General features: G+C 42.1%; 1 protein-coding gene across 1 annotated transcript in view; it reads right to left on the bottom strand.

Moving 5' to 3' along the window:
- The window catches only part of BTC (betacellulin), a 43,058-nt gene extending 33,389 nt beyond the window's left edge, over positions 1–9,669 (bottom strand). Inside the window, exon 1 of the mRNA XM_046655602.1 lies at positions 9,333–9,669. Within this exon, the coding sequence (XP_046511558.1) occupies positions 9,333–9,396 (64 nt within the window). The 5' untranslated portion in view covers positions 9,397–9,669. The remainder of the gene's footprint in view (positions 1–9,332) is intronic.
- Between the last annotated feature and the right edge of the window lie 13,813 nt (positions 9,670–23,482).

The following is a 23,482-nucleotide window of genomic DNA, read 5'->3' as shown; positions in this document are numbered from 1 at the left end:
TCAAGGCATTTGGGTATCCTCACTCTCTGCTGCACAAAAAATTGTAATCATTAATTCGTTCACCTTCTAATTTTTCTCCCACATTTTCCTCCACCACCGTCATAGCAAAACTAACTCAAGTTCCTATTTCCTTGGTGAATTTTCCCTAGTCACTCCAACTCATAATAAATTCTCCTTCTCTGCTCTCATATTTAGTCTGTACTATGTAATGCAAACTTTGTTAAATATTGAACTATTATACAATGTTCATTTGTGATGAACATTTTTACCCAATATAGTACAAACTCTTTTTGGAAAGACAATGACTTATACTTAGACAATTCTCCTTAATGTTAGATACACTTCGCAATACTATTAGAAATTTTGAGATATGTCTTCCTCACTAAGGGTTCTAGAAATAAAGACAGTGCTTTCCAACAACACACCCAACACCACGCCATGGGCAAGAGAGTTGTGCTTTTGGATAAGTTCATGTTTTGCCGATAGTGGTAGTCAATACCTAAATTTCATGAACAAATCTCATTCTATCAGGTCAGCCTACTCAGCAAAACCAGGCACAGCTGCCATCTCAGTGAGACACTGTCTGAAACAAGTCATTGTTAGAAAATCCAAGACATTAAAGATGGAATATGAAGAGTTATTAGAAAACATGAAGCATTGTTGGTTTTTTATTATAGAAGCTAAGAAAGTGCACGCACGCCCGCACACGTGTGTGTGTGAGTGTATACATGTGCGTACTTGTGCCGAAACTGTAAAGTTTACATCAAGATCTTTGTGATGCACAATGAGAAGCTCTTGGTCTAGCGAGACTTCCTGGGCTATCTGCACTCTGATTCATTCATTTAACAAATATTTATTCAGCACCTACCATGCACAGGTACTGTTTTGGGCATTGAGAACATAGCTGTGAATAAAACAGACAAAAATCTCTGCTACTGTGGAACTCACACTTTAAGGTTCTAGTGTGCAGAGCACTGTTGAAAGCATAGCTGTGTTGGGGCAGATTCCTGCTTTTTTTCCTTCACCTGCTCCTAGTGGTGAATATTACAGCAATTTCCTTTGATCAAAGTACAAACACTTACAGTCTAATTGGCTTAATGAACACAATGATTCTATTTCTCCTTTTTAGGTAATACTTATGAAATAATTTAAAAGTTACCTTCACATCTACAAAGTTGAGAATTTTAATAATATATTGGACATTTATTTGCCAATTATTCTGCAAAATCTTTTCCTCTTTATTTTATCTCATTTTATCCTCAAAATGATCCTGTGTCCCTAGATGATAGGTACTACTACTATGACTATCATTCTGTAGAAGAGAGAATGAGGTACAGAGAGGTTAAGTAACTTTTTCAATGTTATAATGCAACTATTATGGAACAGCTTAATATTTATGTGTGGCCGTCTGCTATTAAAACTCGTAAAAGATTATTTTGTCAAAAGAAAACTTTTCTGAAATAATTTCTGTTTATCTTTCCATTTTTTTTGAATATTTAGAAACAAATTTTGACACTGTGTCAACATTCATTCTTCCAAAATGACAGTTTTATTTCTTGTTAATTAAGGTAATTATTTGTATAATTCAAATAAACGAGATAACCCCAATTTGATGACATCACCTAAAATATTAAAATTATCTTTTAATATTTCATGTTTTATCTGCTAGTGCAGGCTGACTTTTGAGTCTGATTCACCTTAAGATGCTGGGTTTTGGTATCAATGCCAGGCATGTGCTGCAAAGCTTTTCATCGCATAAAACTAAGATCAGAATTAGCAGATGAAGAAGAATACACAGAGACATTTTTAGAAAGTAGATATGCATTTTGCTTTTGCAGGATTATTTTTAACATTTGTCCCTTTCTAACAAAGCCAATCAAAATAGAATTGTTTTGGGAATTTTTATCTATTGCCTATTTCATAACCAGTGGGAGCAGGAATTTGAGAAATAAAAGCAAGAGAAAGTTTTTCCATTGATTGGTAGACCCTGATTATAGTCAGGAAGTACCCAGAATCAAAATATCCATGATTTTTAAAAGATACTGATCACAATTAGTGATTTTTCTGTACTTTCATGTTATCTATTATAATAGCTCATGTTTATCCAGAACTCACTATGTTTCAGGCACATTTTATGTGCTTTATGCAGTAACTCATTTAATCCAGATAATAGCCTTGGTTCTATTACTAGTGGATTTTATAGATGAGGAAACTGAGGCCAACAGGGTCTAAGAGACTTGCCCAAGATTAAGGAGTTGGTGATCACAGTACCAGGAAGGTCATGCCTAGAGGGTCTGGCTTAAGGTCTACACTCTTGACCACAACTCACACTTCCTTGGGATATGCTCTTTTTACCTGTTCTCAGTAATAGGCTTGTAGGCCCAATCAAGGGGAATATAAAGCAAGGTCAGCCCCCTCCACTGCCCTGAGTGTCCCCTAAGTGTCATAGTGCTGCAAGCAGTCCAGGGAAGTACAGGAGTCACCCCACAGGTTCAGGTTTAAGGACACAGTCAGAGAAGGATGGCCAAAGTGACGCTGGGCATAGACCAAAGTACAACAATTGGTTGACCAACACCAACTGTCCACTATCAGCTGGAACTGCATGGGCCTGGGATGTGAGCAAGCAGGGTTTCCTGGCTAGGAGAAAGAGCCAGGAGTCCAAGAATCTGAGGTGTAGCCAGAGCATGATATATGAGTAGGCAGCAGAGAAAGCAAAGAGGTTAGGAGAAAGCTAGAATGAACTTAAATGCTTCTTAAATAAGTTGTAAGAACTAGGTCCCAGTGCTGATTTTTCCTCTTAAATGCAATGAAGTGTCATTGCACTGCACCTTAGTGTCCTGTCTCCCCCATATAACTCATTGAACAACAAATATTTACCTGCTATGATCCAGACACTGTCACCTCACCCTCATAGTTCATGCTCATAAAGCCAGAACCTCAGACGAGTGACTTAACGCCTTTGTGTTCCATCTTGTCCTCCATAAATGACAATAATAATGATGTCTAGCTTATGTGTTAAGTAGATAGTGTTATGTGGATGAAGTGAGTTATTATGCTCTTAGCACAGTGCCTGGCATGCATGCTACATAAGCACCCTGCTATTATTTTTGGTGTGAAAATTTAATGAGATAATGGTATGAAAATGCTTTTTCAATTGTAAAGTTCCCCAAAATGTAAAGAATTATTACTCTAGAATTCCATACCTAAGGTCAAGCAGACATCTGAGTACACAGTAACCTAGGAGGTTGGACCGGTTGAGAATCAGAAACTTAGAATGTCATTTCAATGGGAAGGTGGTCATGAATAAGACAAGTGTGGATCTCATAAAAGTGCCTCCTTCAGCTCGGATGACTGTTTTCCAGCCTTGCTACTGGGCTTTCTGCACCAGGAGGCAGGGGAAGCTGACCTCTCCCATGTTGGAAAGGCCTGGACCACATGGCTTATCCCAAAGCATGAAGGACAGAGGTCTGTGTATCATGTGCTTAAATCTCACCATCAAGAAATCCACACAATGCACGGCTATGACGTATTTATATACAATGTTAGATTAGTTAGGAATTCCTCAAGTTAACCAGCCAAGCTAACGAGCCAGACTACAGTCAGCCTCCACAGCAAATCTATCTCACCGTGTGAGGGTCCACCAAAGGTTTTTATTCTATTTAATACTAAACAGAAACCCATAAATATAACAACTTTGTTACTTCCAGCTAATGAAACACATGTATGTTAGAAAAAGTTCTATCAAACAAGAAAGCAAATCAACTCACACCTCACAGACTTCAAAGGGCATCCTTTCATGAACCATTGGAGCATGTCCTGAGTCCAATGCCCTTCCCTCCCCTGTTTACACACTCATTTTAACTGTTTAAAGGCTATATTTTGACTAATTAGGTCTGCCCTTGAACAAAGTATGTGAGAGACATGCAGCAGTTCTGAATCCCCAAAGCAGGACACAGAAACAGAAGAAGACTTGCTACTTGCAAAACAAAGGTCCTTTTGTGACCCTCTAGCACTGCTGACAGCAAGTCCCATGTTAAAAAAGATGAAAAGATATGTCCTGCTGCAACTTCTCCGAATTGTGACTGTGTTTTGCCAACAAAAAATAGAACTGTTTTCTTTACTGAATCTGCTGTCTTTTTAATGACTGGGCATTGTCACCAACAGCCACTTGCATTCATTCATTCAATTAACTAATATGTTTGAGCTCCCACTATGTGCTAGGCACTCTTTATGCGTCCCCTCAAAAGTCAGGGAGACTAAATGAACGAATACTTCCATGATTTTGCAAAGAGGAAAATGTTACATGAGTAACTCATCCTGTTACACAACTAGCTAGGGTACTTTGAAAGAAGGCTGCACATAAACATTGTTAGACTTTTTGTCACTGTTTTGGAATCAATGCCTCAGGTCTACAGGTGAAGTAAATAACATACTACATATCCTCCCAAAAATGTAAGGAATGAATAAAAGTACTTCACGGCCATTTGACTTGGCCTTGCTGATGATCAAAGGAGGTTATTGCCTAATCAATGTGAATTGAGATTGACTCCCCCATCTCTCTCCAATCATCTAAAGAAATTTCTCTAAATTCCAGCAATTAGAAATTCTTCTGAGCTACCAAGATTCCTTTGTTAAGATACAGATATGCCTGGGAAAGCCAGCAGTCATTAGCAGTACAAAGCATATCCCTTTTAATCAAATTACTTTCCTCTTTAATTTTACTTTGGAGCAGTCCTGACCAGCTTATCCACGGATTCTTTGTGGATCCAGGGGTTTGTCGTAGCAGTTTGGGAAGTGTATCAGGATCACGGCTTAAGCCTGAACGGCATGCAGCCTGGATTCTGGCTTGTCTGGAAACTCCTAGGAAGAACTAATCCCAATGGAGAAGCTGACGAGCATGGTTCATGGATCAGAGGGGTGACTCAGGGTCCAGCTTGGTGCCTGTCCCTCTGACTGTGCCCTGACCCAGCCTCCTAGTGACATTCACATCACATAAAAGGGTGAGAAAGAACAAGATGAGGTTTTCCCCTTGGGCTCTCTGTAGACTTTAGGAGCACAGGCGTACTGGGGTGAGCAGTCTCAGCAGGGACGGGCCACTGCCGGAAGCTTGGGTCCCCGGAACAGACTTAAGTACTCTGAGCCTCTGCACCTCCATCTTTAGCACAGACCTTGACAGGCCAAGCTGCAGCAGGGGCACCTTCACAGGCACAGCAAGGTATGCCTGCACTACTAGGGGCTTCCAGAATGATTTGGGAATTTCCACACAACAACTGAGAATGGAACAATAGCAAAAACTGATTTGTAACAGTTGTTAATGGGCAAGCGCTGCCTGCAAAACGTGGAATTTTTGAAGAGGGGAAAAAAAAAACCTCCAAATGCTCTTCTAAGCCAAAAGTACAACTCAAGAGGCAAATCCTCAAATCTTTCCACATTTGGGGCTTCAGTTACTTCCTATGTACAATGGGAATTTTACTTACTGCCACCTACCTGCTTCGTAACTTGAAAGCTAGATATGACATCATGAATACATTCACATTCTCAAGCAGGACTTAAAATCAGTTTACCAGTGTTAATGTTTTAGATTATAAGAAGGAGGGGAACACATTTTTTTACCTTAAAACTCACTCGTTTTTTAAAAAAGAAATGTTTTTTCCTTTTTCAACCAGTTATGATTTTAGCTTTAGTTTTATATAGCAACTCAATGAGAGAGAGAAATTAAAAAACAAAATTAAAGGGAACAATCCAATTTCTTTTAGATAAAAAAAAGACACTTTCAACAAAGTTATTGTCCCTTTATCATATTTATCAAAGAAACAAGCATCCACGATTCTCTCTGTTATGATAAAGTTTGCATGAACAAAGATCCCATTACAAAGTAATTGGAAGTCAAATACTAATGTAAAGAGATTTTCTCTTAAATCTCCCAGTAGAAATCTTGGTTAAAGATCAGTAGAATGTCAGGTTGGTAAGCACCTTAGTTTCATCTAAAGCAACCCCTTCATTTTACAAATGAGAAAAACAATGCCCAGAAAGTTGTAACTTACAGACATGGAGTCACAGAATAGCAGAGCTGGAACCAGTCTCGTGGCTGCTCAGTGCCAGTTCTCAAGGCACTTTCCTCTGTGACACACACACACACACACACATGCTAGTGCATCACAGCTCATTGCAACACATTCTTTTCAAAAAGTAAATAAAATAACATGATAAATTAGGAATGTGACTTAAAAGTAAAGTGCGTATGAGAAAAACAGGACGACTTTATGAAAACACTGATGCCAACAAATTACATCCTTTGGCATTTTGCAAGGAGTGGAGCTTTAAGGGCATCTAGAGACTGAGTTCAATTCCCCAGGCCAAACATCCCGCAGGGCAGTTGTACATTTCAGTTACCCTGGGTGTACAATAGCCTTGGATTAGAGTTTTGTTTTTTTCATTTCTGCCTTTTGACAAGTTTTGAGAAAAAAAATAAAGCACTGTGTGATAGTAAAGAGGGAAGACTGTCCATTGACCTGGAATAATCATTTCCACCATTACATCTCTGCTGGCACTTCACCCTCATCTAGGCCGGAATTAGCTCTGCCTGGATCACACCTAAGAGATAGTCAGGTCCTCTGGCCCACAGCCCCCCTCACCTCCTCCCAAATAGCACCCCACTGCCAGATTTACCTCCTTAAATCATCATTTGCATTATATCCATCTCCACATTCAAGACTTATGATGGGCTGTAACTGTTCATTGATTCACGTCCAAATATTTTAATCTGGCGTTTTTGGCTCTTCATAATGTATCTGCATGTCATAGATTCTACTTTTGGGCAGGCTGACTGCTTGTCTCTCTAGTAAAGCAATCTTATTCCCATCACCAACCCTTTACTAAATGTTTTTTCTCTTGTCTATCATCAGCTTCTCTTCCCTACTATTTCCAATCCTCCCCCAGCTTCAAGGCACCCACTCATGCCCTCAGGCGGCTTTGTCCACTACTCCCTCCCTCACTGTGGAGCTCTCCCTTGTCTGGTTTCATGAATTTTTCTTTTATTGTTTTATGTCTTGCATTCCCAAATTCAACATAACATCTTTTAAGGGCAGGAATCACATCTCAGGCATTTCTTGAGCCTTCTTCCCACCCCCTTTCCCATATACTCCACCATCCTGTGGCCTGTAGTAGAATTTCAGTAAATACTGTGATGCTTGGACCATCCAGAGAATGTGGAGGAAAAGAATACCACCATCATCCACTACAGTAGCCCCCCCTTATCTGCAGGGTGCTCCAAAACCCCCAGTGGATGCCTGAAACCTCAGATAGTACTGAACCCTAGTACTGAACCCTACATATACTAAGCTTTTTCCTATTTATACATACCTATGATAAAGTTTAATTTATAAATTAGGCACACTAAGAGATTAACAATAATAAAATAAACTAGAATTGTCACAATATATTGTAGTAAAGTTACTGTAGATCTTAGCAACCTCACTATACGATTTTATTTATTATGTTGAGAACTTTCACCTTTTCAGTTAAAGGAAGCACTTTATGGCTTGTCTTTGGCATATCTGAATTGCCAGCATCACTACTCTTGGGCTTTGGAGCCGTTACTAAGTAAAACAAGGGTTACTTGAACACAAGTGCTGCCATACCAGGATGGTGGATCTGATAACCAAGATGGCTACTAAGTGACTAACCGGGGGGTAGCATGTACAGTGGATATGATGGACAAAGGGATGATTCATGTCCCCAGTGGGACAGAGCGAGACAGCACAAGATGTCATTATGCTACTCAGAACACGGTGCAATTTAAAACTTATGAATTGTTTATTTCTGGAATTTCCCAGTTAAAATGGCAGTTGACTGTAGAAAGTGAACTTGCAGATAAGGGGGGACTACTGGCAAAAGCATCAGTTCTGTTTGGGGGCCTAACTCTCAGACCCATTGCTCTTCGCTAGGCTCCACATCACTCCACCACTAAACTGTCCCTGACTTCTCCTTCTGCATGATTGGTTAAGTCAGTCCCTTCTTTCTACCCATGCTCTTCAGTCTAATCCACCGCCAACCAAGGTCACAACACCTTTTTAGCCACCTGTCTTACTCCAAGAGCACAGCCAAATGAGAGTTTCCATTTAGATTCCAGCTCTTTTCTGCTCCGTAAGAGAAATCCTAGCCCTTCCCAGACTTGAAGCTGTAGACACTTCAGTTGTGGAGACTCTCCTCCTCCCACATTAATGTCCCAAGCCCCGGTGTGCCCACCCACCACCCCAGCTGAGACGACAAAATCTTGTTGGTCTCACTTCCCTTCACCCCTTCACAATGACCATGATGCAGACGGAACGCCTTGAAGTAGACGGATTTTCCCACCTAGCTGTCTTCCTGCTCCCTTCCTGCCCTGGAGGGCAGGGGCAGCCTTGCTTCCAGCTGCATTAACTGTCCCCAGCACCTGAAGTTCCAGCACTCTCTCCGACCGAACTGACCCCCCAGGTGGTGAGGACAGCCTCTAACGGATTCCAGGCATCCTGCGTTCCTCCCTCTGGCCACTTTCCCTCACACCAGGTGACTCCGCCCAGTGGTCCCTAACCTAACAACCCAGATTTTACCTTCGAAAAGAAGAAAAGTTCCCACTGCCCTGCAATTTCTCCTTAAACCAGGAAATGATATATTCCAAGTAAAGCATCTATGTATTTCATCCATAGTGCCCTAAGTAAAATACGTCGTTTTCCTTTCCTATCAGCCACAGGAGATTCAGGTCTCAGAAGTTGTCTTTTTTTCTCCTCCAGCTCCTCCCACCTGCCTCAGCAAGAAATCGGTGTAATAATGCACTCCCAGGCCACAGTCCCCTCCCATCTCTCCGGGGGTCTGCCCCCTCCTGGCTCTGGCTGAGACGCGGGGCACGCACTCCCGGCACTCCACCTCTCTGGGCGCTCGCGGCCTGCGTCTTACGCCGGGGAGCTGCCGTTCCTCCTCCTCCCCCGGGACAGCCTTCCCGTCCAGCCTCCCAGGCTCTTCCTCTGGTGGGTTTCCCTCCCACCGCTCCTCACCCGCCGGCTCTGCTCCCGCGTCTGCAGCCCCAGCAGCGGGGCCCACGGGGCCCTTCCGCCCTCCAGCCGTCCCACGCGCCCGGGGACAGTCAGGTGCAGCCCCGACAGGTGCAGCCCCAGGTGCCCAATTGCCGGATCCTTAACCTGGTGCTCTCCCCGTCGTCCAAGTTCTCCGACCCGCCCTTGCCAGCCCCCGTGCGCCCTCGGGTCCAACTGCCAGCGCGGATCAAGGTTCGCCCTCCCTGCGACTCCACCCCAGACTTTCCTCCTGGGGCTCCCGTGCCCGGAGCGGCCACTTACCCAGGGCGAGGGCCAGGAGCAGCGGCAGGGAGCTGGCGCTGCTGCCCGGGGCGGCCCGGTCCATCAACCCCGCGCTGCGGGGCCGGGAAGCCCCTCGACGAGTCTCCCACCTCCTCCTGCGCCCCCTTCCCCGGCCACGGGCGCCCGAGGGGGTGCCTGGAAACTAATCCCGGAGCCAGCAGGAAACGAAACTACTCAGGCTGGCACCCTGGCTCCAGGGCAGCCAAACACCCAGGGCCAGCGGGCGGCTGGTCCGAGAGTGTCGCTGGGCGGAGGGAGCCTCCTATTTATCCCTGCTCTTTCTGCACACACCCCACCAACGAGGCGCGGGACTTCGTCGTGGGAGCCTCCACGATGTTCCCACCCAAATTACCCCACACCCACACCCACACTCTGGGACCAATTCGGGCTGCCCTCGGGCCAGCTCACCCGCTCCCCCTGCTGGGTTGCACCTGACTGTTCCTTTCCCTCCCCCTTTGGGAGTAAGCAAGGCAGGTAGGAGCTGACAGCGTGCACGTGGAGGGGTGTCAGGTGTGCCTGGGGGCGGGACAGAGAAGCCTGCTCTGAACTCCTGGAACCCACTGAGAGAGAATCAGAGACCAAACGTGCTCTGGAATTCCAGCTCCCCTTATTTCAGCCAATTGTTGGTTTCTTGGAGGGACCAGAGCCAGCATTCACTGTGGTTCACCTCAGGCATTTGAAGATTCACAAGCCTTTCTTCTACACATATAATTTGTTGAATATCTGGGAGTTTTGGCTCACTAAGAGCTACTTGAGAAATTTCGTTTATATTTTACTGTATTTTCATTTATCTAATTCATTTACTCCGTTGGATCTATAAAAATGGGAATGCTTGTTGCCTGTGGCTTGCCAAGCGCTATCTCTCCGCCAACACACCTCCACTTTATGGAGAGGTGGCATCTGACGATCTGCATCCAGCATTTTCTGGAACACAAAGACATCCTCACAGCTGTCAAAGACGGAAAGCAGCCTCCCATGTTACCTTATGTGATCAATATATTTGCCTCCAAAATAGCTAAAGGGTTCACCTGTTTTCATGCTGATCTGTATTCCTCTTGCGAGATCAATATGTGTCATCATGCCCCCTCAGTACAGCAGTGTATTTCCATTGCAGCCATAAGTCCAATAAACATTCATTTACATAGGAAATGCAGTTCAGAGGTCTGCCCCTTCCTCCTCATTGTTTAAATTAAAATAGTGTGCACTTTTCTTCTACTAGTGATATTTCCTTTCAAAACCAATTCATATTATTTTAGTGCCCCAGGCAACCAATATATCCAGAGGGATAAAAATCAGCTGTTAATTTTCAGAATCCCATTCCAGCCTCCACATGACATCTCATAAAGCATTGGTGGAGGGGCAGGCATGGGGTTAGAGAAACCCAAGACTGTGGGCTAGAAGGTTCCTGCCCCCAGATGAAAAGGGTGGGGGCACAGGATGCCAAGGGATTTGGCATCATCTCCCTCCCTTCATTTCCCTTTCTGATATTCCCTCCCTCAGGGATCTATGTTAAGGCATCTTTCACTCTGAGATGGCACCCTAGCCGGCCGCTGCCCTGCTATGCCCAACAGAATGTTACTATTTTATTTTCCTTTCCCATAGATGCTAATAAAAAATAAAGCACACCTAAGCAAAAAATACCAAATGTTTGTCAAGCATTGGAAAGTGCCAGGACGTGGTGTAAGAGTTCATCATTCATGTCGTTCAAATGGTAAATTAAATTTTCAGGCCAATAGAGTATGAAATAGTGTAATTTAATACACTAAAGAGGCCAGATAAGTTAATAACCTTCCCTAAGGGCTCTACTTACTGCCAGAAATAAAATAAGTTCTCCAGATAATATGCCTTCCAAATTTCGTGGCACCAGAGGTCTCATCTCTTTAAAGTCAAGAGAGTTTCCCTTTCCTCTTTTCCTTCTTTCTTCCTCTCTCTCTTTCTCTCCTTCCTTTTTCCTTCACCTCTTCTTTCTCCTTTTTTCCTCCTTCCCATCCCCCTCTTCCTCCTCCTTCTTCTTTCTCTTTCCCTCTTCCTCTCTCTCAATTCATTCACTCATGCGGGAAGGTACAGCTGGGATCCAACCACTGACTTTGGAAGAGTAGAATGTAAGAACTGACCTTCCTGGGGCCTCATTCATGTAACTGGGGTGTGTCTCAATGCTTTAGATTGCAAGCTGAGCTGTTACTAAGACAAGAATAAGTTAAAGCTACACCAGAGTCACAAGGGGGAACTTGTGTCCCCACTATCCTCAAGCTAGGGATTGCTCGAATGGTGTCTTTCCTGTGCCAGCTTTGGGCTGGTCTAACGAGCCCTCCCAAATCTGGCATGAGGCTTAAGTGGATTCCTTCGGAGGGCCTTTAAGCATCAATCTTTTCTCTTCCCACACAGAGCAGCCTCTAGCAGGAACATTCCTCCCGCTCCTCTGGACAGGACAAAATAAGCTTGTGGTTATTTGTGGGGCACAACACATAAACAGACACGCATGTGGCGGTAGAAAGGAAAATTTGGGAATGTAGTCATTCTAGGTCAGCATGCAATTCTCCACATGATCACTTTAAGGCACTGAGTAGCATAGGAAGATTTCCCAATAGTCATTAACATTATTTAATTCAATAAGAGTGGATGAATGTAAAGAAATTTGAATGTGAAAGGCTTTTTGAAAACACAATGTTTTTGTAGTAATGATAAACTTTATGCATGGTAGATTATTAAAAATTATTAGTTCAATATGTGTAGAAAGCTTTCAAATATTCTGTTGAAACTATTGATTTAGTGTTTAAGGAAACCGGTGAGACATTACTGCTCAACAGCTGCAGTCAGGTGATTTTGTTTTACAATCTAGTTTTTCTAAAGGGAGGAGATTATGATCGCTTTTTTTCTTACCTTTTATTGTACCTTCCTTTCGGTCTCTCAGGGATGCATTCTTTTATATGTTAGCCTCAATCTGTTTAACTTCCTGTCTTTTTAAAATGGCAGCTTAATAGAAGTTTAATAAATCTCAGATAGAATCCTCTCTGTGATATTATGGCTACTGGTTTCAGCTCACCATTATGATCTTTTCCTTTGACCATATTCATAAATACTCCGAAATATACTTCTGGTTAAAAAAAAAATCTGGGCTTTTGTGCTGGCCCTAGTTGTAGACTAAGTAGGCAGGCACCTAAGTGACATGATTTTAATGCTGTCGTGTGGCAAGGCCCTAGACATCCCTCCCAATACACCTGCAACTGCAGCTTCTTGCCCTCCTACATGGTCCCAGACTCCCATCAGTGTAGACCCTCCTCTGGGTGGGACGACAAAGGTGGAGTATTAGGCACAATCTGTTCAAATTGGAGCTGTGTCACCGAATGGCTGGATCACAAATTACTCGTCTTTCTGAGCCTTAGTTTCCTCATCTATAAAATGTGATGGCAATAATTTGCACAGTTTTTATAATTCACAATGATATATATCTCTAGGCAAAAATCTGCCATATTCAGGAAACTACAGTTGCTGTATTAGTGTTAAAATCTATTTACAGGGTACATAGAGAGAACCAGTGGTAGCTGGCTTCCTTCACGGACCCTCTGTTACTAATAGTTGTGCTGAAGGGAAGGAAACAGCACAGAGCAAAGGTCTGATGGGCAAGTAACACTGAGCCTAAAAGTCTGTGCATCTGGGCACTATTTGTGCCTCTTCCTACTCCTCTAGATCCTTCTGATTTTCTTCTCCCTCCTCTCATTCCTCTCCGTCCTTCAACTCTCTTTGCAGACCAAGACAGCATAACCCAGGATACAATCGTTTATTAAACAGTAAACAGAAAGTACTAAGTTTTGAAGGCCTAAATAAAAGCTATCTAGTTTCCCAAAGTCCAAAGAAATGAATTAATCTTTTAAGTCAAAGAAATTAATGTTCAATGGGCTTGCAATAAATGAAGCAGAATTTGGATCCCCGAGGCTTTACATGGTCATCCTCACTCTTTTCTCCAGCTTCTTGGGAAAGGAAAATGGTGAACGGAGAGAGTGAGAAGTAGGAAGCAGCAAAGTAGTGGAGGAGAGGGGGCTTGAGCTTGAAATACTTTGTTCAAAAGCTCTTTCACAGAAGCAGAATGGTATTTCAAAGGACTGGAGTGTAAGGAAGAGGCTATCTATCTTTGTACCATGATCATTTCTCACCCTTCATTTTAAGGTGAAAATATCAGTACATTTGTTATTAATCTTAACATAATTTAGCAGCTCTCATGATTCCCCCAAAACATTGTTATGTCCCAACCTAACAATCCTTGGAATTTAAGGTTTTTTCAGAGATAACCATGCGTGTTCTTTTAACGATACCTTTCAATTGCCTTTGTATTTCTCATGGCATAATTTTTTCTGAAAGGTTTCTTTAACCCTGTAACATATACCTGCCATCTGTCTCTAGATATAGTACGTTAAAAGTGTTAAAACCAATGTAAAATATTCGAAGATGACTTAGCAGAAAATATGAAATGCCTGCAGAATATTCTGCTATTATTGTCTTCTGTCTTCCCAGTATATTGAAAGTTTTTATTGTCCCTGTTAATGACAATGTCTTTAATAACTTTGTCTTCAGCATTAGCATCTAATAATAATCCACATAAATATTTTTGAGATTCAAAGAATTGTAACCTACAAATGCAAAGAACTCCAAATCATAAAAAAATGAAACCAATATCTCTCTTTAAATTTGTTATGCTTTAGACTTTGTGTGCAGAGAAAATGGCAGAATGGATTTTGGTGGACAGATAGTCTGCCACACCTAGCAAATGAAATGAAAAAGAATACACCTGTGAATACGTATTTGCAGGATAGTAATGTTGATTTATTGTATTTTTTTTTTTTTTGAGGAAGAGTAGCCCTGAGCTAACTACTGCCAATCCTCCTCTTTTTTTTTTTTTCGCTGCAGAAGACTGGCCCTGAGGTAGCATCCGTGCCCATCTTCCTCTACTGTATATGTGGGATGCCTACCACAGCATGGCTTGCCAAGTGGTGTCATGTCTGCACCCAGGATCCAAACCCATGAACCCCGGGCAGCCAAAGCAGAACATGCGCACTTAACTGCTGTGCCACTGGGCTGGCCCCTGGTTTATTGTGTTTTAAAATATCATCTACTACCAAAGAAAATGATACTCTTGCTAATCTTGGTTCTATGCTGATATGTTAATCAGATAACGTGTATGAAAATGCACTGACAACTATAAAATTATACACAGTATGAAGTATTATGATTATTTCTCATTTTAGCTTCATACATTGAAATAATATATATTTTGTGAATGTGACTATTTACCGTTAACAATCATAACAAATTTAGAATGTATCTATTCCAAGGTGTATGCTTTGTTGATCCTTCAACATCTTTGACACCAGGATGTACCTCTCCATGCTGTCAGGTGCCAGTTATCCTGGAGCTGTCGTTGCTTGTGCATAGTCTCAAAGGCTTGGAAGAAAATCCTGTAGACCAAAGTGGAACACCCTTTTAAGCAAGGCTATGTCACCAACACTTTTAAAGGCATAAAGGAAAATATTGTATGGAAAAACAAAAATATCAATGATTCAAAGTGAAAAGTGGTTGGGAAAAGTAGGACTTGGAATTGAAAAAGTTTTAGAAATATGTTAACTGAATTATTTTGCTTATTATTTGTTCCCTTTTTTGCGTATATAATAGTGGCATATACATACAATAAGAATCTTATGTTTAAATACGTCTGAAATATTTCTTTCAACTATAGTAAAATTAAATTTCTCAATGATAAGAAAGCATTGGTCATAGTTTAACTTTTTTTAATTAAAAAAAATTCTTCCTTGTCATAAAATATTAGTGCATCTTATCAATGCCATTTTATATGACATAAAATATGGCATTTTGGACTCAAAATTATAAACTCCTCAATAGCCTCTACCCTGGGGTCAGCAGTGCTTCAACAGAGCTGGCTAGTAACCCAGCTGTGTGATTTCAGGGCCCCAACATTTACACTCTAATGCCCTTCTATGATTTGCTAAAATTCTCATTGACTAAAATTCTTTTCTCCCTTGAATAAAGCTCCTAGAGATGCTTATAAAAAATTCAAACTTGTTATCTGGGAGAGCTAACACATTAAGACATTAATACCTTTAATATCTTAGTGTAGATTAACTAATTTAGTATAAAAGGTAGGCAGTCACTTGGCAAGATGTGACAAGTAATCTCTGATTGCTGCATAAAGCACCTTTAAAGACTGCTGGCTGAGATGTTAGGCTCAAAGCTAGGTCAGCTTCCTATCGCAAAAGAATAAGAGAAGGGAGAAGGATCTTGACAAAAGGGCAAGGGAGGGAGAGCCAATCTTTTTTACCCTCCATTTTGTTCACGGTTCACTTTGGCCTGCAGGATGAGCTTTCTTCCGGTCCCCCACTCTAGCAGAAAGATCTGTAGAATTTCACTGGAAATGCAATCTTAGGTGACTCAACACTGGACTAAGGGTCTGGGGTAGAGTTGAAGCTGAGCAGAATAAGCGTTTCTCCTCTGCCTCACAGTCACACAGGTAAAATCTGATTAAAATGAGCATTGTAATAGTGTCTGCTTCTAATTTTATAAAGCCCCTTCTACGGAAATAATATACAAGAACATATTTCTATATTTTCTCACTTAATTTTCATCATAACCCCATGAAGTGTTATTTCCTCCCCATCTTAAAGATGAAAAAAACTAAGGTTAACGTAAGCCAAATCATTTGCTTAAGACACATAGATAGTATGTGGTATAACTAGGTCTCATGATCAGAGCCTATGATTTAGAACTCTAGACTTTTCTAACATAAGATCGGGCTTCTCTTTTGGGTTGTCAAGCTCTTGAGATAAAACAAAATTGTAAGGGATGTGATACAGGTAACTACATACTTACATTCTGGGGGGTGGTGCCATATAGCCTGACAATGGAATCTTCCGGGCCCTTGATACACTTTCCTTCCTCACCTGAGCTTGAATGTGGGGGATCCACATCGGTGGCATGACATCTAGCACTGCAACTACGATGGAAAAGTATTTAACCTCCTTAGAAATCTTAGCCCAACTTTACAGGCTGTAGCAAACAGGCGAGGGCTCTGCAAAGCTGGATGAATCTGGATTTGAGATGTTCTAAATCCAGGTAACTAAAATCTAGAGGACTTTTCAAGAATAATCACAATAACTCATTCTTCCTCCACTAAAAATCAAAATTTCTGAAAAACCTGTAAGGAATATCTAGAATGTTTATTATACCTCCCAGCTTCTTTTTTTGATAATAGTCTTCTTGACTGATGTCAGTTTCTGTGCTATGCAACAACATGGATGAACCTGAAGTCATTAGGCTAAGTGAAATAAGCCAGTCTCAGAAAGACAAATACTGCATGATTCCATTTATATGACATATCTAAAATACGCAAATTCATAGAATCAGAGAGGAGCATTGATTGCCGTGGGGCTGGATGGAGGGAAAATGAGGAGTTAACAATGAACCGGCAGGAATCAATGAAGCAAGATGAATGAGCTCTAGAGATCTCCTCTACAACATTGTGCATCCTGTCAGCAATAGTATATTGTACACTTGAAGTTTTGTTAAGAGGGTAGATCTCATGTTGTGTTCTTAGAACAATAAAATAAAATTTAAAGAGAGAAAACCCAAGATAAGTGTAGAGATTTTAAGAGTTCCCAAATCCTTTGATGAATCTGAGTGTTTTGATTCATATGAATTATATTCCAAGACATTGGGTGTGGGGGAGAAGAGCCAGTAGTAATCCATGTCACACAGAGTACTAGCAATCTCCGTGAAATCAGTTCCAAAAGACTGAAGATAAGGAAATATATTTTTAGTGAACCCGATAGGGAAGAATGTGTATCTCATAAATGACAGCTTGCTAAACTTAACCAGACTGGTGAGGGTTCTTGCCTCTGTTTCACAAACAACAATTCTTTCTGGGTTGTTTAGCCTTAAGCAGAGAAGATAAAGAAGGGAAGTAGGGAAAGTGGCTTGCATGATAGATTTCCTCAAATATTTGAAGAGTCGTCACATGCAAAATGAATTATATTCATACTGCTCAGTCCCAGAGGTTACAACAAGGACCTAAGGGTTAGGAGCAGATGAAATTGGATTCAATATAAAGAAGATCTATCTAAAATTCTAATGAGAGAATAGATTCCTTTGGGAAATAATGAGCTCCTCGAAACTGGAAATACATAAGCTGTGTTTTTTAGAGGAAATTCTAGTAATTTTGTCTCACTCCTAACCTAGAGATTCTGAGATTCCAAGACTAGATGACTTTAAACAGCCTTTTTCAGCCATAAAATGCTAATACAGCATATCAAGATTTCTTCCTTCAACTTGGTTTTAAAGTGACCAAATGGTCACTAAGAAACCGTTTCTGCTTAAATCTGCCATGAGCTAGACAGTCAAAAAAAATTTAAAAAACAATTAACATACAAATAGCCAAGAATTTCCCATATTCTAAGCTATCTTCACATTGCAACTTAATTTAAATTTAATTTAAAACCAGTGCTTTTGGTTCTGGTCAATAATATTTATATGCTCCCATAGAAATAAAAAATAAATACTAAAATGTATTCATTACAAATCATGGGCTATTGGACTCAGAAGTTGTGCAATTTAACAATTTCTGCATTCTTAGCCTACTAACAAGTACAGGCTAATGTCAACTATCGAATCATTTTAATGTGAGCTGCCTGAGGCTAAATTTTGACACAGCCCAAATCCCCATGTTTAAGTTGTCTGGAATATATTTTTAAACATATTGAGGGCACAAAATGGAGTTTTAACACAGTGGTATGAACATAAGATTGCATTTAAGCAGGGTAAATATTCCCGTGAACAATTAGTCTAAAGGAAGGCGTCTTTTTCACTACAGTCAATGCCCTAAGAAGATGAAGGGTGAGGCTTGAAATGCAGTCTAGACTCAAAAGCTGTTCTGGAGACTTCCAGCTGTGATGACAAATGACGTTTGCAAATCTTAATAACTTCTAACTGCTGTATCCCTTTCTTCGGGCAAACTGTCAAAATGGTAAATTCAACAGAAAAATCCCCAACTTGAGTAAATAACTCTCTGCCTTCAAATGTTCATAATTTGAGATTTTAGTTTCTCATTATGTATCTCTCATTTATTTAGCATCTTCTTCATCCTCAAAAAGCCCTGAAAGCATCCATTCCTCGTGCTGTCTTAGTGTCTTTGTTTTATAAATAAGGCATAAAGAAGTTTTATAACTCAAGTCTGGGCATTAGAACGAGAATCAAGGTCTTTTCCCACTGAATCCAATACATAATCCAGCACGCTACGTCCTTCTGCCACCATAGTGCTGACAACTTCATTAATAAAATCCATTGCAAGTCAATCCAGACTTGCAAATTGTCGTTGCCTGTCATCCTAGGGGTCAGAAGGAAATTGTGTCCCTTATTTAGAAACTTACTTAGCAGAAGGTAGTACGGTGAAGAAATTAAAACATTTATTATAAAAACCTACTTCAACCCGCTCAATTTTTACATTTCCATCATCCCTCTCAGTTTAGGGATATATTTACACTGCAGTTATGTTCCACTATCTCCTTTAATATCATCGAAGATACTTTTCCCCATGAATCAAAATCAGAGCTCTGCAAACAATAACCGTCTCTGTGGCTTTAGTGGGAAAATGTTTCCAAAAGCACTGCTATCCAGAGAAGAGATTCAAGCCGTCTGCACCATATTAATGGCCACTTATGCAATGCCCTGCTCCGAAAGAAGGAAATAAAATCAAGATGGAAAATATTAGCTTCTCTCCCCCACCACTTTGCAGCTTGATTTCTCGCTTCATTTCCAATGCTATTACATTAACTCGGACCGTTATCATCCCGTGCCTGGAATAGTCTTCTCTCTGATTTTCCTGGCTCCAATATTATTTCTCTGCTTCAGTTCCCTCATGTGTAAAGTGGAGAATAATAATGATTCCTCGTCTGCTGGATTGTTGTGGGAAATAAATGAGTGAATACATAGAAAGTGTTTAGATTAGTATCTGGCACACAGTGAGTACTCAATAAATGTTAACCCCATGTAAAATTTTATCCTCTTCACTGCAAAATGGATCATTCTACAATGAAAATCTGGATAGACCCAGAATCCACTACACCCTGTCTCTTCCGTTGCTGCCATTCTGGTCTGAGTCCCCATCATCGCTTGCCTGGGTTATTACAGCAGCTTCCTTATTGGTCTTTCTGCTTCTGCTCTTGACTCTACAGTCTGTGCTCAGCTCAGTAGCTGCATGATCCGTTTGAATTTTAAGTTGGATCATGCTACTCCTCTGCTCACTGGCGCGCCCTCTCTCTCTCCCTAATGGCTGTTCATCTCACTACAAACATCAACCAAGGTCCTTACAATGGTCTCTAAGTCCCTGCAGAGTCCATAACCCCCTTTGCATGACTTCCCTGACCCCATCTCCACCTGCACTCCTCCTAGTTTACTTAACTCCAGCCCCTCAGGCCTCTTCAAGACTCTTCACACACTCACGCCAGGCCTGCTCCCACCTTAGGGCCTTTGAATGGTTCCTTCTGCCTCTGACATCTTCTGCCTTCTTCCCTATTGTCTGCTTTATTTACCCTTTCAGTTCAAATCTTTGACCACCCTACTTTGAACTACAGCTCCTCCTCCACCCCAGTACTACTGATCCCCTTAGCCTGAGCTATATTTTTCCATAACGCACACAGCCTTTTCACACACCATATGATTAACTTATTGATCATAGATATTGTTTCTCACCAGTATAAAGTCAACCCCACAGGGGCAGAGATCTGGACCTGTTAGTTTATAGGTGTGTCCCAATGCCTGGAAGGGTGCCTGAAGTGTAATATATTCCAAACACGTTATCCTGTAAAACGGTGAATAAATCAATAAATGAACATATTGCCATCCTACTGAATACCCTTGGATATTCCCCCACTGCCGGAGGTCAGTCCAGACTCCTCAGCCAGCAGATGAAGGCTCTGATGATCAGGCCGCTTCCTATTGCTTCAGCGCTCACCTCGGACAGCGCTGCCTCACACTCTCCACACCACAGCCACACTGAACTATGTGAACTGTTTGCAGTGTCCTGGCCATACAGCTGAACATCTCCTACTGACCCGAATGCACATGTTCTCTTGTCTGCCTCGCCTATATCTCCCACATTTCAGGGTTTCACTTCAACGGTGAAACTTTTCTTGACTTTCCAATTCCTAGTGAATGTATTCCTCTCTCTTTTCTGCCCCTCACGTGTCCTGCCGAGAGTTCTAGCTCAGCAGGAGAGGCACTGTATTGGTTTCATTTGTTTCCGTGACTATCCTCCTTGACCACATTATAGGTGACAAGAGGGCAGAGAACCTATTCACATACCCAGCATTTTGCACAGTGCCAACCAGGTCATACGGGTCACAGATGCGCAATACATATTGTTGTATAGTCATAGAAATAAGTGAAAGATGTCCATTAGGTTCTGCTAATTCCAGTATGGTCCAAGAATGGAGAGCAGATTAGAAAGTAAAGCTCCTCCAGGTCAAGAGTCTGCTTATGTGGTTCAAACAGACTCAAGATTAGTGCCGATGCTTTGAAGGAAGGTAACAGAGGTGAGGCAGAGTGTACTGACCGCGGAGAAAGGGCAAGATCTGACCAGGAGCACACAGAGAGCTCAGGTGCAGTCTTCATCCCTGTTGATGATGGCGTGGCAGTTAAGGGAGGTCATACCTGGATCTCTGGGTCTTTCCTGAATTACGTTAACTCCAGGGAGGCTCTCTTGAGGTGCAGGGCTCAGGGGAAGGGCAACCACATGTGACAGGATTATTCCAAGGAGCTTCCAATAACGGAAGCTAAATAAAACGTTGAGGCAGGAACAAATAGAGAAACCAGAGAGAGAGAAAAGGAAAGAGAAAGAAGAAAAGGAAAAAAGAACTGCTGCTTTTTTTCCTCCACCCAAATTGCCCTTGCAATGACCTAGTTGTCATCAGCCCAAATTTCAACCCACATCCTTTCTGTGGGGACAGTCCCTGAGCACTAGTCCCCTTAACTTTTTTCTGTCCTTGCCCTTTTAGCACAGCATTCAAGTACCCTCCCACTGATCATAAACCCTCCTCTGGATCCAGGCATTTTTCCTTGTTTTCTTATCTGTTCCTCGGGCCAGGGTCACATAACATGCTGACTAAGGTTAATTACTTCATTAATTTTCCTTCTTGCCCGATGCACAGCATTACTTTTATCACCTTCTGTTCAAAGATGAGTTGAATTCATTACTAGGATTTTGTGCATGAAGGTCAGTTGAACTTCAAAGTGTAGGCTGAGAGACAAGGAATAAGAGAAGTCTGCCATGCCACTGCTGAAATTCTCTCCAAAATGAACCAGTTGTACCCTCGATTTATCTTGCTGGGCGTGTTATAACACACCCTGGGCTCAGCTGTTTCCTCCATCCCGACCTTTCCAGTAAAATACACATCTGCAGCATAAGGAGACCAGAGTTCTCTGCTCTCTCGTCCCAGGGTACCTCCTTCACACTCACATCCATCCAGTTAATCCATTCAACAATCAGGGGGAAAGCACCCACTATGTGTCAAGTACCCTGCAAGATTCTGGCGTATCAGTTAAATAAGACTAGCCTCTGTTCTCAGAATGTACAGTGTAATTAAAGAACAGAAAACTAAAGCAAGGGTTTTTGTAAAGTATGACAAACAATCATAGTAACAGTAACAAGAATAATAATAGTTGCTGAAATTTATTAAATGTGTACTACGTGCCAGCCACACATTGCTTTTCATGTATTACCTCATTCATGTATTAAATCCAACAATCCTATAAAGGCAGATGCTATTTTCTTCTCTATTGTGCCAGTGAGAACAGTGAAGCACACAGAGATTAAGTAATTTGTCCAACTAGGTAACCAAGGGCAGGGCCCTGATTGGAACCTGGACACATACCCAAGGTGCTTAAAACAGACTGAGGGACCCAAGACTCCCTTCCTGAACTCTACCTGGAAGCACATACATACCTGGAATCCCTGCTCCCGACTTGCTGGCAGTCGCTTCTGCAGCATACACTGAGTACGCGCTAAGTGCCAGACGTGGTGTTGGAAACACAAACAGGCTGTAAAAAACTTCACAGTTTCAGCGGAGTAGAGAGCCACAGAGAGATGGAACAGTACAATGGTGCACTTGGCACTATAAAGAAAAGGTCTAGGCTAGGTACAGAAGAGGCAGAAGGCAGGAGTGGGTAAGGACTAGGGAAGACCTCATATGGGAGGCATCTGCACAACGAGAAGCAGGAAAGACCTCTGGAAAGACATTCTGGGCAGAAGTGATGCCCCATCAGTTTTCTTTAAGTGAGTCTCTCTTCTTTCAAAACCATCCTCAACATTTTCTTCAATAAATTTCCCCTTAATTGGGGATGGTTAATTTCATGTGTCAGCTTGACTGGGCTCCAAGGGGCCCAGACAATTGGTTAAATCTTTCTCTGGGTATGCCCGTGAGGGCGTTTCTGGATGCGATTAACGTTTGACTCGTAGACTGAGTGGAGCAGACTGCCCTCCCCATCCCGCCCTCTGGAGACCTGAACAGAACAAAAGGTGAGCGAAGGGAGACTTTGCTCTCTCTGCCCAACTGCTTTTGAGCTAGAACATCAATCTCCTCCTGCCCTCAGGTTGGAGCTACACCCCTGGCTCTCGTTGGTCTCCAGCTTGCAGACACCCGATGGTGGGACTCCTCAGCCTCTGCAATCGTGGGAGCCACTGCCTTGTATTAAATACCGTTGGTTCTGTTTCTCTGGAGACCAGACTAGTACAATCTTATTCTGATCACCTTTTTCCTGTATTTCCTTGGTATGTGTATGTCCTTGGGTAGCACACCAAGAATGCGGATGCTAAGATGTGGGAATGCCTCCACAGAAACATGGTGAGTCCTCACTGGGAGAAATCCCATCATGCAGTATTCTTCCCCTTTGCTGCACTCAGTAGCCACTTAATAGATGTGGCTACGCTGGAGGCTGGACTAGCATTTCTCAGCACCTGGCAGCAGCGGGAGAGAGGCTGATGCTTCTCTGGTTGTGTGCTCTCTCTGGCAGCATCCTGATTGCCAGGTCTTGTAAGGCAAACTGCTGTCAAACTTGCTTTCTGCCAGAAGACT

The sequence above is a fragment of the Equus quagga genome, chromosome 3 (genome assembly GCF_021613505.1).
Source record: "Equus quagga isolate Etosha38 chromosome 3, UCLA_HA_Equagga_1.0, whole genome shotgun sequence".
Lineage (NCBI taxonomy): Eukaryota > Metazoa > Chordata > Mammalia > Perissodactyla > Equidae > Equus > Equus quagga.
Note: the sequence above shows the minus strand (reverse complement) of the source record. Positions and strands in the feature narration are given on the sequence as shown.